Here is a 15125-nt window from a genome sequence, read left to right as displayed (position 1 = left end):
CCAAGGCAATCCTAAGCCAAAAGAACAAAGCTGGAGGCAGCATGCTACCTGACTTCAAACTACACTACAAGGCTACAGTAACCAAAACAACATGGTACTGGTACCAAAACAGAGATATCGACCAATGGAACAGAACAGAGCCCTCAGAAATAATGCCGCATATCTACAACTATCTGATCTTTGACAAACCTGAGAAAAACAAGCAATGGGGAAAGGATTCCCTATTTAATAAATGGTGCTGAGAAAACTGGCTAGCCCTGTGTAGAAAGCTGAAACTGGATCCCTTCCTTACACCTTATACAAAAATCAATTCAAGATGGTTTAAAGACTTAAATGTTAGACGTAAAACCATAAAATCCCTAGAAGAAAAACCCAGGCAATACCATTCAGGACATAGGCATGGGCAAGGACTTCGTGTCTAAAACACCAAAAGCAATGGCAACAAAAGCCAAAATTGACAAATGGGATCTAATTAAACTAAAGAGCTTCTGCACAGCAAAAGAAACCACCATCAGAGTGAACAGGCAACTTACAGAATGGGAGAAAATTTTTGCAACCTACTCATCTGACAAAGGGCTAATATCCAGAATCTACAATGAACTCAAACAAATTTACAAGAAAAAACAAAAAACCCCATCAAAAAGTGGGCAAAGGATATGAACAGACACTTCTCAAAAGAAGACATTTATGCAGCCAAAAAACACATGAAAAAATACTCATCATCACTGGCCATCAGAGAAATGCAAAGCAAAACCACAATGAGATACCATCTCACACCAGTTAGAATGGCAATCATTAAAAAGTCAGGAAACAACAGGTGCTGGAGAGAATGTGGAGAAATAGGAACACTTTTACACTGTTGGTGGGACTGTGAACTAGTTCAACCATTGTGGAAGTCAGTGTGGTGATTCCTCAGGGATCTAGAACTAGAAATACCATTTGACCCAGCCATCCCATTACGGGGTATATACCCAAAGGATTATAAATCATGCTGCTATAAAGACACAAGCACACGTATGTTTATAGCGGCACTATTCACAATAGCAAAGACTTGGAACCAACCTAAATGTCCAACAACGATAGACTGGATTAAGAAAATGTGGCGCATATACACCATGGAATACTATGCAGCCATAAAAAATGATGAGTTCATGTCCTTTGTAGGGACATGGATGAAGCTGGAAACCATCATTCTCAGCAAACTATCGCAAGGACAAAAAACCAAACACCGCATGTTCTCACTCATAGGTGGGAATTGAACAGTGAGAACACATGGACACAGGAAGGGGAACATCACACACTGGGGACTGTTGTGGGGTGGGGGGGAGGGGGGGAGGGATAGCATTAGGAGATATACCTAATGTTAAATGACGAGTTAATGGGTGCAGCACACCAACGTGGCACATGTATACATATGTAACAAACCTGCACATTGTGCATATGTACCCTAAAACTTAAAGTATAATAATCATAAAATTAAAAAACAAAACAAAACAGAAAAAACATATACCTAAGAATTTAAGGACAATGTATATTTATTCAAGTTCATATCATAAAATTCAACATTTCTAAATTAAGAAATGATCAGCCCTGACTGGACATTAACGGAGAGGTGATTTATGGAGATAAACAATATAAATAAGATCTGCTCTTTTTCTTATTCCAGGAGAACTTGACTTTCTAGAATGATAGTGTGTTCACCAAAGAAAAATCCAAGACATAATGGCAAGGAGGGAAACCTGTTTTCAAAGCTTGTGTTGTGATTAAAATATGAACAAAATTATTGGGGCATTCCAAATTAATAGTTTTAAACTATTAATTAAAATATATTGTTCTCCAAAAAGTAATCATTTTTAGATACACATGCTAAAATTCAAATCCACTCCTCTTTTAAAAAGTGTTTTAGACTCGACACAGTGGCTCACTCCTGTGATCCCAACACTTTGGGAGGCCGAGGTAGGCAGATCGCTTGAGCCCAGGAGTGCGAGACCAGCCTGGGCAACATGGTGAGAACCTGTCTCTACAAAAAATACAAAAGTTAGTCACGCGTGAAGCATATACCTGTAGTTCCAGCTACTCAGGAGGCTGAGGTGGGAGGATCACTTGAGCCCGGGTAGTTCAAGGCTACCATGGGCTGTGATTGCACCACTGCACTCCAGCCTGGTCAACAGAGTGAAGACCCTGCTTTAAAAAAAAAAACAAAAAAAACCAAAAAAACCAGTATTTTAATATTGAGTGCAGTAAACATCTTGATACTAAATTAGTTCCAAATGATGACATTTGAAATATGTGATTTTTACAGACTCTAAATGGTTAGATGTTACAACTGTGGAACAGTTACCAACCCATTTCCAAGGATCTAATACCAATTCTATTCTTTTCTCCATGACATTTTGCTCTAAAATCTAAAACATTTGACTCTAATTTGCAAATTATGTACAGGTAAATAACTAGCATAAGAAACTGAGAAATAAATGAAATAAATGTTTTATATCAGTATGTTTTCATTTGTTCTGAGTTCTCTTAAGTCAGAATAGGTTCTTTAAAAAAATTTTATCATTTATTGCTGTTTCTTTGTCATGCCACTGCATGCTAAACAGGAGGACACAAGTTTTGATTTTTCAGAAATGATTTCAAATGTAGGAAATTATTCAGAGAGCATTAACATATGAACATATTTCAGAAACTGAGTGCTTGCAGTTTTCTCTGTCTGCCTATTTGATACCTGGGTTAAGAATTTGCCAAAAGCTGTTGGCCGACACCAGTGATGAGTCAGATCAGTCAGTCTTGAGATGTCTGTAACTACATCTCTGTAAATTAAGGAGGTACTGGTGACATCAGTAGATAATAGACATTAATAATAATTTGTGTTGCTTATTAATATTACATTATTGTTAATAATAGTTTCTATTATTGAAAGATGGTTAGCTTCATTGAGTTTCCTGAACCACGTGGTATATTTGGTACCTTTACCAAGTGAAAGTTTTATTTATCAATATTAAAATTGTTTGGCATAAATTTAATAGAAATAGAGCAAAAGAAAGAAGGATGTTGCAATGGAAAGAGCATGGACTTGAGAGTCAAACTAACTTGTAATAAAACTCTAACTCAAATCCTAAAATCAGTAGCAGTGGCCTTGGAGAAGTCACTTACAGACCCCTGATTCTCTATTTTCTTCTCTTTGTAAAATGGCTCTAATTATAAGCACTTTGCAAATTTGTGTTAGGATTAGGTAATGAAAGAGTATCTAACACCCTCAATAAATGATAGCTACTGTTATTATTTGAATTGCTTGCAAAACTCTGCACAGAACCAAGATATTTCTATTAATTGCTCTGCTGTCTTCCCTATAAGGCTCTAAGATAACCATCAGTAATCTGGAGAGCCTCACAGATAGTATTTGGCAAATATTGTCATATTTAATTATCTGTATAATCAGTGTACTCATTAAAAGTTTACAAAATCATCTCCAAGTACTAAACTTTTCTGATACTATTTATCCAGAAGTTTTCTGACACTATTTTGCTTATTGGATGTTTTTTTCTGCTAAGATTTTCTTTTAGAGACTTTTGCCACTGTTTATGACTCGTATGATTTGTAAGTATCTAGCTGCCTCACTTACTCTGTTTGCCAGCAAGCATTCATAAAAACCATATTGTTGTTTATCATGTTGTGTGTGTCTATGAGGGCACACACATGAAATATTTTAAGAAAATCTCAGCAGTGGGACAACTTTCAGTTGTTTTTCCTCCTGGTGCCTGTGCCACCTCTGCTTTCATCCTAGACGCAGTTGTCCGTCTTTGTGGATATCCTAACCCCACCCTCATTATCAAAGTTATTCCCCTCATCTAGGCATGTCATTCAAATGCAAATCAATAGGAAAAATCCATTTGACAGTGGAAAGCCATAGGTAACTTTTAGTGTCGGATGAACAAATGTGCATTTTCCACTGCAATTACTCTTGTTAAAGAGAAATGTGTGTGCCTTGTGTTTGCTGTGCTAATTTTTTTCTGTGAAGCATTGGAAAATTATTATGGGATTGTTTTCCTTTATGCCCCACTAGACTTAAGGAGACACTACAGTGCTCCTAGAGCATATATGCTTGTAGGCACTGCTGGTGCTGAGAGATCCAACTCAATGAGTGTCTTTACTTGCTAATATAGTTATGCATTGTGTCCCCACCCAAATCTCATCTTGAATTGCAATCCCCATAATCCCCATAATCCCCACATATCAAGGGAGAAACAAGATGGAGATAACTGAATCATGGGGATGGTTTTCCCCATGTTATTCTTGTGATAGTAAGTGAATGGCACAAGATCTGATGATTTTATAAAGGGCAGTTCCCCTACACTTGCACACATGCTCTCCCTCCTGCCACCATATAAGACATGCCTTTGCTTCTCCTTCGCCTTCTGCCATGATTGTAAGTTTCCTTACGCCTCCCAAGCAATGCATAACTGTGAGGCCATTAAACCTCTTTTCTTTATAAAATACCCAGTCTCGGGTGTTTCTTTATTGCAGTATGAGAATGGACTAATACACTTGCAAAGGATAGTGTTACGTCTGATGTAATCAAACTGAACACACCTGATCATTGGCTTTTTGTATTTAGTTCAAGGTGGGCATGGCCTTCCATTCTTTAGTAATCACCAATTACAGAATCTCAGCTCCTTCTAGTTTTAGGTGCTTCTGATTTAAACTTCCTTCTTTGATCTGTGTTACTCACTTCAATAATAATGTGGGCATACCTACTGAGAGGTAGGATTTAGACCTGTGCTACAAACACTCAAAACTCATTTAATCTGAACAAGTTCCTTGGCAGGAGCTACTGTGGTTCCCATTTTGCATAGTAAAAGAAAAAAATTCAGAAAGTTTCTGTGAGAGCTAGAAAATAGAGAATGATGACATGAACTTGGCCTTGTTGGCTGCAAAGCTCATGCTGTGAGCAACTCAATGGTGTTTAAAGCTCAGGGATTCATAGTCTAGTAAATGAGAACAAGAAATTTTAAGACCTTCATCTCCTAACTTGTTTTTTAAAAAATTTTTCATTTCATAGATATACTTTATACATCACCCCAGGTCATGAATTCCCAGGGTTCAGAGAATTGCTTTATGATGGTGTTACTGCTTTCATGGCTAATTCAGTGCCTTCCAGATATTCATTCAGTCATCCATTGATTTTCCAGTACATATGTGCTGAATGTCTACTTACGTCCAGTGGCTTTAGGCAAGTCACTTAAGTCCTCTGCAACTCAGTTTCTACATCCATCCAATGGGAATTGTAATATCTAAGATGAGGGTTTGCTGTGAGAATTAAATGAAATTTGATTTTGTGAAAGCATCTCACAAAGTGCTGGATACATAGTAGTTGCTCAGTAAATTTGCATTCACTCATTGCTTCACAATGCTTCTAAACCTTGAAAATCAGGAATTGTCTGATTAAGAATCTTTTGCTGTGATTTAGGTTAATTTGTGTAAAAACAAGTGGTAAATGTTTTTATTCTTTAGATGTTAAACCCACATGTGGAGTCACAAAATTCAGTGTCTTTCATAATTTTAAGTTAAAGTATCCTGATAGTCCCTCATTAAAACTTATAAAATAATTGTCCTTTCCAGATTTATTTGCACTTCTGCATTGGGATTGAAATGTGAAAACAGTTTTCATAATTATGTGCTGATTTATAGAAGAGGGAATCTGAAAATCACAGTGAGGTTGTAATATTCATAAGGATGAAGACTCCTGGTGAATTTATGAACCTTGAGAAAGGCTGAGATCCCCTGGTTGTTTAACAAAAATAATACAATTATTCCTATAGTCCCCTCACCTCCTGCCCCACCCCAAAGCATCATAAACCTAGTGCTGCAACATTAAAGGGAAATGTTTAGCACTTTTCATAACAGATTATGGCACTGTCTCCCATTTGACAAAGGCAATGTTCCTTAGCACCTTGATGTTTGCATCTGAGAACCAGTCTTCTCAAGACCATGCTCTACCATGTGTGCCACTCCTTCTATATTTCACGGATCTTAGTGCCAGTCATCTCATGCATCTTGGTTCATCCTTGGCAGAGATGGTTCTAAATCCTAGTTTCTTAATTCTAACCTAACACTTTCACACTACAGCACATCCTAGACTAGTCTTGAGATAAGATCCAAACATTCAACATATAAAGTATTAATAATACTCTATGCATTCCTGAAAGATAGTTGGAATTGTTTCACCTTTGTGATAAAAAATTAAACTGAAAAAAATCCATGGTTTATCTGATTCATTCAGGTAGTAATTATTGAGTGTCTATTTCTTGCAAAGGGAATCTGGCACAAAGACGATGTTGTGCTTCCTTCAGCAGCACCTTGCTCCTAATCGTTGAAGTCAAATGGTTTTAGAAGTGAGCTTGAATGAGCTGCATTTGGTCCTTACATTAGGGACAAAGTACTAGAAGAGAAGGGATAAAAAGATGATTAGCTGTCTACCTCCAACAACTTTTTTAGTTCAATAGAAGAGAAGCACCTGAATATGGATGCTTCTTAACTTTTGATGGGTTTACATCCCAATAAACACATTGTAATTGGAAAATATAGTTAAGTCAAACCACATTCAATACACATAGCCTACTCAACTTCATAGCTAAGCCTAGCCTACCTTAAACATGTTCAGAACACATATATCAGCCTATAGTTGGTCAATATTATCTACCACAAAGCCTATTTTATAATAGAGGTTTAATAGCTCATATAATTTATTGAATACTTTACTGAAAGTGAAAAACAGAATGGTTTTGTGGGTGCTCACCATTAACATACACAGCTGAAAGCACCATCAAAAAGTAACAAAAAAAAAATAATGTTGAACCATTGTAAGTTGGACTATCTGTAAAGAACAAAACAAGGTCTATGAAGTAAATGCTATAATAGAGGGCAGAAAAAGTGTGGTGAGTACATAGAGAAGGAGTCATAGGAGATGTAGAGTGAATATGCCTTTTGACTTGAGCTCTAGAAGATTAAAATAATATAGCAAGCTGAGATGCCAGAGAAAGCAAAACAGAAGAACAAGAGCATGGTTTTCAAAAACATCATGGCCCTACTTTGAGTGCTCATTCTCCACATGCCATCACCATGTGGTAAATATGCACTAGTATGTAGGCTGCTGCTGCATGCCTGCTAAGAGTTTATAAATAACTTTAGCATTATAAAGGCTAGACCTTGTAACAACAATAAAATGATTACTGGTGCCAACATGGTGAAACTCTATCTCTAATGAAAATACAAAAATTAGCTGGGCATGTGGCACACACCTGTAGTCCCAGCTACTCGGAAGGCTGAGGCGGGAGAATTGCTTAAACCTGGGAGGCGGAAGTTATGGTGAGCTGAAATCATGCCACTGCACTCCAGCCTGGGCAACAGAGCAAGACTCTGTCTCAAAAAAAAAAAAAAAGAAAAGAAAAAGAAAAAGATTACTGGCTATCTTCAAGGACATGCAGCAGTTTACTTGGATTCTCTGACAGTCTGTGGATGATCAAGAGAAAAAAGCATGTGATTCTACTATCAGAATAAAGATTGATGAATGGCCAGCACACTGAAAGCCAACTGATAACTTAATGTTTAGAGACTGACCCAAGGAAACCATCCTCTTGTTGACCAAAACAAGCAGTAAATTATTGTGCATATGGAGAACAAAGGTGCTTGCCCATGTTCAAAGTGAGGAGATTATTTTGTTTCATAATGAATTTTTGTATTCACCAAAACAGACTTACCTTTACATACCTTGATTTTGACCCAGTAAGGCACATTTTGGACTTCTGTCCACCAGAACACGTAACTTGTATAAAATAATAAATATGTTTCACTTTAATAAGGAATAGATTTTTAAATTTTTATCTTAAGCTGATCACCACCCATGTTGTGCTTGCCAAGTATGTGAAATATTATATTGGTTTTATCTGTTCTACAGAAACTAGAATCTTTAGGATCCTGGCATTTGTTCCTGCTGAGGACAAATCATTGCTATCAATCCATTCAGCTCCTAGATGAGGCAAGAAAGGGTTCAAGGAGAAATGAGGACAAAAGGAAGAGTGTGCATTGGCCAAAGTCCACTCAGTTCAGATAAAAGGATGATATATTTTATCACAATACCAAAGACAAAAGTAGACTCTGAATAGCTGCCTGGTTTATTAGTCAGGACTGAACAGATGGATGAGGATACACAGCTGCTCGTGCTTGGGTATGTGTATTAATGACATTGTGAAAATGACAGGTTAGTGCCTATGGGTGCACCTAGGAAGCCAGGTCATTTGCACAGCAAGTGGTCCTCTGGTGGGAAGACTTCAACATCGCTTGTGGAAGCTGCTCTCTGAACCCTCCTTCAAATCTTTACACTGGGCTCATAATGTACAAAAGGCATGAAGAGGCCTGGATTCAAACTCTGGCTCTACCACTGACTGGTTGTATGGCTGTGGACAAGTTTTTTTTTTTTTTCTTAACTTTTGAAAGGCTCAGTTTCCTCAACTGCAAAAGTAAGAGTAATGATTGTATGTGATTCATAGCATTTATGAGTATTTCATGCACTTATGAGGAACACAGCACTTAGTAGTCTAGATGGCCAGGATCAAAAAGAACAGGTTGACTCTCCTTCCTCCCACACCTAATATTAGAAACTATAAAAGGGTGTGCATTCACATCCCCATTCTAGAGCTCAGATCCCAGCATTCTTATTACATCTCAAAGCACCTCTGTGATTAGGCTGCACCTAGAGACAGGGGCTGCAGAAGGAGAAGTGCTCCCCTGTGCACTGTGCAGCACCCCACACTTGACCAGTATGTTCAGAGGAAGTCTTTGAGGACAGGGGAGCCTTCTCAGCCTTTCCAGAAAACTGCCTGTATGAGGCCCAAAAAACTTAATTGATGTCAAAGAGCTTTGATAAAGCAAAACTAAAATTCAGAATGACAGAAAAAGAGGGATTATTCCATGATGTAGACTGGGATGAAATAAGGGATGTTAGTTGAAATTAGCGGGCCCTTGAATTAAATTTGGAACACCCTTGATGCTCTGAAATGTTCAGCTATGGAGACTGATGCAGGAACGGAAAGGGCAGCCCCTCTCTCTCGATTGACACCACTTGGCCTGTCTCCCTCCCAGAAGTCTCACTCCAGAATTCTCCTTCTAACCCAAGCACCAGAAACCTTAACTGCTGCTCAGCCTCTGTCTGGCTCCCTGCTCTGCTGCACTGGCTTATCAGTCTTCTTTGACTGGAAACTCAATATCCCCTGCAGAAAGTCTGCAATCACGCTTTGAAGTTATTTGCATCCAGTCAGAACAACCTTTCAGTTCTAATTCTAAATTGAGTGCCTCGGTGGTTTCAATCGCCTGATATGTAGGGCAGGTGGATTCTACAGCAGTCACACTGGGTCACAGTTCTTAGTGACATTAGTGAATTGATGCATAAAACTGACAGAATTGTGAATCTCCTCATGGTGAGTAAGAAATGGAAGTAACCAATGCTAGTCAAAGAGTTATACAATGTGAGGAGTTTGGTTTCAAATAGAATGAGGCTTACATGCCTTCTCCTGGTTTGTGGAGGGCACTTTGGAGTTTATTGGAATTCCCATAGGGAAGGCATGCTGTACTTTGGCTTGGGTGTCTTCTGAAGATAAGGATGTGGCCATTCACCACCCAACCCCGGTTCAACATCAGACAGGAAAGTCCAATACAGCCCTCATAACATTGGTCTTCTTCCTTCAACTAATGGCTTACTGACCATCCCTCTCTTCTGCTTAAAGTGACAGAGACTATGGAGCAAAAGGGGGAAAGGCTTCAATTCCAGTTTTGTCATTTACTGTTAACTCTTAGCAAATAATACTCACTTCAAATGGGTGGGGAACAACTAAATGTAGTCATATCCGTAAGGTTATGACATAGTTCAGCAGAGGGCTGAACGAAAGCAGAGACTCAGTGTTGCTGCTTGCGTCCTGTCCCTCTCTGCCTTCTCACACATCACGATCCCTTCCTGCTAATTGTACCTCTTTAGTCCTCCGTGTTACACAAATACCTTCCCATTATCACAAGCAGCAGATTTGGCCCTCTGCATCAGCCCTGTTCACAAGCCCAGGAATGCACAGGCCAGCATCAGTATTTATCTCAAGGTGACACTTGTAATGGATGATTGCTGCACTTCTTAATCCATTTATGTAATCCTTTCTGCTTTGCTTGCAGTTATTTTCAGGGCTTTAGCAGCAATAAAATGGTTCCTTTCCCAAGACAGAGTTCATTCAATTTAAATCTGGATTGATTATAGCTAAAGTTATGACATGTCTTTACAAAGGAAGAAAAAAACAGCAATAAATTATGCACAGTGATTATTTGGCATTTATTTAGTTCCCACAGTATCCTGGGCTCAGCGTATGACAATTGGGGATAAATCCCTGCCCTTGAGAATCAAAGCACAGTTGTAGATATAAAAAGACAAACAGGGATGCGGTTAGTGGACTCATGGTCCACACTTGTTCCTGCAATTTTCCTTAGATGCATTCTACTGACACTGTCTTTGACTTTTGACCTCTACTCCCAAAGGCTTTTTTTCTTCCTTCTCCTTAAGCAGTTTTGGTTTAAGCCTAAGACATTTACCAGGGCTAGAGTTTAGAATGAACATGGTGATAACTGCCTAACATTCATGGGATTCCTTCTGTGGTGGCCTGGTGCACACAAGGGCGTGCATTGGGAAAGGGTGGTGGGTTCTGTGCAGACAAAAGGACTTGCTTCTAACTGTGTTCTTGTGAGAAGATACTCATGTATGTATGCACCAATAAGAGGATTTGGCTGCCAAATGGATGGATAATTGGATGGACTTGGAGAACACGAAATCAAATCTAATTTATGTAACACAATAATGCGAATTGAATTCAAGTAAATATTTATGACTTAGCTTTGAAAATATTGTGGTGCTTTTAGTTCATAGAAGTCCCACTGACCATATCCCTTGATAATCATTTATATAATGTCCAAAGAAGAAAACATAAAGAGGGAGAAAGACGTAGTATATTTTTAAATTTTGTCCATTTGACTTTAAAGGAAAAGAATGTGAGAGGGGGAGATTCAAATGAATCAAGATTAGTAAGAATAGCTGGCATTGAGTGCCAGGCACGTTACATTCAATTCTTCAAATGATTACATGTTATAGATGACGAAGCAGAAGTTCCGAGCCATTAAATAACTTTCCGACTAAAAGGAAACATAGCCATGATGTGATTGAAGGCAGTTGTAACTTTACTGCGGCTCCAAAGCACTTAACCACTATGCTATACTGCCATCTAGGACCCAGTGCACAAATATGCACCATATTCACACACAAAAAAATCATTTTCTCTAACATGTTGATTAACTTTGAAGTTAAAAATAAAACTAAAACCCTTTTCTTTATTACATTTATGTGTGAAATTTCACTGCCAGGTAAATATAATACAGTGGTTGTCTCTAATGTGTCCTAGATACAATTTAAATTATATTTAAGTGATGGCTTAGAGTCAGGATTTATTTAGAATGAAGAAGCAATTTATTTTGTCTTTTTGAAGATAAAGGCAATTATTTTAATTTGCCAAATGTTTCATTTTCTTTCCTCTGAACTTTTTTTGCATAAAAAAGATGCAAGGAAATTTGAACCAAGACATGAATTTTAGCCAAGGTTTTTGTTTTGTTTTGTTTTTGTTGTTATTTTCAAAGGGTAGATGGGATCAAGAGAGAAATTCGGTCTTTTACTTTAGGTTCCCAGTAATTGAGAGCCTGAGGATGGATTTAATCCCAGGATTAAGGTTGTCCTTACAGAGTCTTCCCACTCTATTCCCCAAAACACATGCTGAGCAATTGTGCTTACTGTTGTGTTTGCTTACACAGTGCATGTATTTGCTTACAGTTGACCTGGATAGGCTCAATGATGATGCCAAGCGTTACAGTTGCACTCCCAGGAATTACTCGGTCAATATAAGAGAAGAGCTGAAGTTGGCCAATGTGGTCTTCTTTCCACGTTGCCTCCTCGTGCAGCGCTGTGGAGGAAATTGTGGCTGTGGAACTGTCAACTGGAGGTCCTGCACATGCAATTCAGGGAAAACCGTGAAAAAGTATCATGAGGTATGTCATTCTTAGATTTCTTGTTGCAATGCTTAATCTACAGGATTCAGGAAGACAGGGCCATTGCATACAGTTGTTCAGGTTGTTCACTGCAAAAGGGCACCCAGCCAGGGTTTGATTAGGAGCAGAAATTCTACCCACACTAGGTTTGCCAAGCCAAGTGTCCTGATGACAGGTTAATCCTATCCTGACGAAGGCACTGTTTTTTCTAATTTGAACAATACACCATGTGGATCAACATCAACCTTGTTAGAATATATAATCAAATATGTGATATAGTAATTTCAGAGCTTGACCTACTTGCAGAAAGACAGAAAAAAAAAGAAATATGATGTTATTCATTTACAGGATATGACGGCACAATCTCATAAGCAAAACCTTAATTCAATTATATCATTTAATAAATTTGGCACAATAAAGATAGCAAAATATAAATTGTCAAAGATCTTTTTATTTTCTAAATATGAAGTATGTTTCAACTGGAAATGCTCAGTTTATTTTAACTATTATTAAGTGCTACTCAGGGAATCAGCTCTTGGATTATGCAAAAATAGACAAAAGTAAAAGAATATAGGAGGAACAAAAACTTAAAGAGCACAATAACCTTAATAACAGTAACAATGGCATTTATTGCTTGACAAAAACTATTGTAAGTAATCATTAGCTCATTTAGCACCCCATCAACAATATTGTAAAAATGTCGCTATTTTTATTCTTTTTTTATAGGTGAGTAAACTGAGCCCTAGGAGGATCAGTAAGTTGGCCAGCATGGCCTGGTCAGTAAATCACAGAGCCAGGACTCCAACTCCAATCCACTGGTTCCAGGGTCTATGGTTTTTCTTATCACTAGTAATATATAGCACTTTATTGAGCATAAAAGATAGGCTGGGCGCGGTGGCTCACGCCTGTAATCCTAGCACTTTGGGAGGCCGAGGTGGGTGGATCACCTGAGGTCAGGAGTTCAAGAACAGCGTGGCCAACATGGCAAAACCCCGTCTCTACTAAAAATACAAAAATTAGCCAGGCGTGGTGGCAGGCACCTGTAATCCCAGCTACTCAGGAGGCTGAGGCGGGAGAATCACTTGAACCCGGGAGGCGGAGGTTGCAGTGAGCTGAGATCGCGCCATTGCACTCCAGCCTGGGTAAAAGAAACTCCATCTCAAAAAAAAAAATTACATATATATATATATGTGTGTGTGTGTGTGTGTGTGTGTCTGTGTATACAGACAGAGAGAGAGAGTAGACTGAAGAGGAGTTAGAGCTGTTCTGTGACATAGGCAGCAGCTCTAATTACTTTATTATTGTGGAAACACATGCAAGTCACTAAAGTTTAGACTCAGTTTTCACATATTTAAATGGGACTGAGAAATTAATATATCAGATAACCCCTTCCAGAGTTGCTCTGAGGGTCAAATAAAATAATGCATATGAAATATATTTTGCAAGATGTTAAACATCATGCAGAAATATGTTTTAAAATATAAACTAAAATATGAAGCAAACATCATTGTTAGGAATTACTGTTTGAGTTGCTCTCCATCAGTGTCCACAGCAATCCCATTACTGGGTATATACCCAAATGATTATAGATCATTCTGCTATAAAGACACATGCACACATATGTTTATTGCAGCACTATTCACAATAACAAAGACTTGGAACCAACCCAAATGCCCATCAATGATAGACTGGATAAAGAAAATGTGGCACATATACACCATGGAATACTTTGCAGCCTTAAAAAAAGATGAGTTCATGTCCTTTGCAGAGACACGGATGAAGCTGGAAACCATCATTCTCAGCAAACTAACACAGGAACAGAAAACCAACCACCACATGTTCTCACTCATAAGTGAGAGTTGAACACAGGGACACAGGGAAGGGAACATCACACACTGGGGGCTGTCGGTGGGTTGGGGGTGGGGGGAGGGATAGCATTAGGAGAAATACCTAATGTAGGTGATGGGTTAAAGGGTGCAGCAAACCACCATGGCACGTGTATACCTACGTAACAAACCTGCACGTTCTGCACAAGTATCCCACAACTTAAAGTATAATAATAATTTTTAAAAAGTGTCCACCACAACAAAGGAATAGGTAGTTCTCTCTAAACAAAATCTCCAGCTTTGTAAAACTGTTTTTTGGAGGCTTTTGTGGTGGTGGTGGTGTTTTGGTTTTGATTTGTATTCTGAAAACAACACAAAAATCGTAATAAGTTAGGAGGTAACTTCTGGATTAAGCAAAAATGAGTATGTAATAATTGATATTTTCAACTTGGAAAATGTAGGAAATTGTTACATCATGACCATACTTACTTCAGACAGGGAAACACTATTTTAGACCTACATGGAACATATTTTCTTAATCATAAGAATTGCTTGCTCCACCCCACTGTTTTCAAAGGAAAAAAAATGTTCTCATGTCTAGAGAATGCTGTCATCTATGTTCATTGTGTTTTATTTTTGTATGAACTGATGAACTCTAGATTGGATGTTGTCCTTCACTTCTAAGAACCTGAATTTTATAACCTTTAATCATACCCCAAGGATAAATGCAGAATGCAGTAATCAGGTTATAGTTAAAATAATCTAGGAAGTGACAAGGTCTCTACCTAGCAGTAACTGTGAGGAAGAACATTCGAGGTCAGGACTTTGATGTATTTGTGGAGTGCTTTATTTTTATCTTGACTCTATGCTCAGATAGAATTTTTAGCTTGATTTAAAAAATTACTTATTGTGGGAAGAGCAGAGTGAACCATAGACCCCCAAAGACCCTTGCCTCCCAGCCAGTTTGTTCTGAAGAACACTGAAGGCCTGGCTACCCTCCTCCTCTTAGTTCCTTTCTTATCTCTCCACACAATAACCATTACTTGCAAATTTCTGTTCTCAGTTAATGTGTAGAGGGGAAAACTCTTGATCTCTTTGTTCAGTCACATGAGTGGATTTGAAACATTGGAATCCTTTGAAACTGTATCTAAAGCATCTCTTTAAGACATGTGTCCTAAT

The 15125-nt window shown here is 38.2% G+C and overlaps 1 protein-coding gene across 2 annotated transcripts in view; it reads left to right on the top strand.

The window, feature by feature from the left end:
* PDGFD (platelet derived growth factor D) overlaps window positions 1-15125 on the top strand; it is a 256902-nt gene that overhangs the window by 225085 nt on the left and 16692 nt on the right. For both annotated transcript variants that reach the window (XM_004052043.5, XM_004052042.5), the window contains exon 6: window positions 11906-12120. In XM_004052043.5, the coding sequence (XP_004052091.1) occupies window positions 11906-12120 (215 nt within the window). The remainder of the gene's footprint in view (window positions 1-11905; window positions 12121-15125) is intronic.

This window comes from Gorilla gorilla, chromosome 9 (genome assembly GCF_029281585.2).
Source record: "Gorilla gorilla gorilla isolate KB3781 chromosome 9, NHGRI_mGorGor1-v2.1_pri, whole genome shotgun sequence".
In the NCBI taxonomy this organism is placed as follows: Eukaryota; Metazoa; Chordata; class Mammalia; order Primates; family Hominidae; genus Gorilla; species Gorilla gorilla.
Note: the sequence above shows the minus strand (reverse complement) of the source record. Positions and strands in the feature narration are given on the sequence as shown.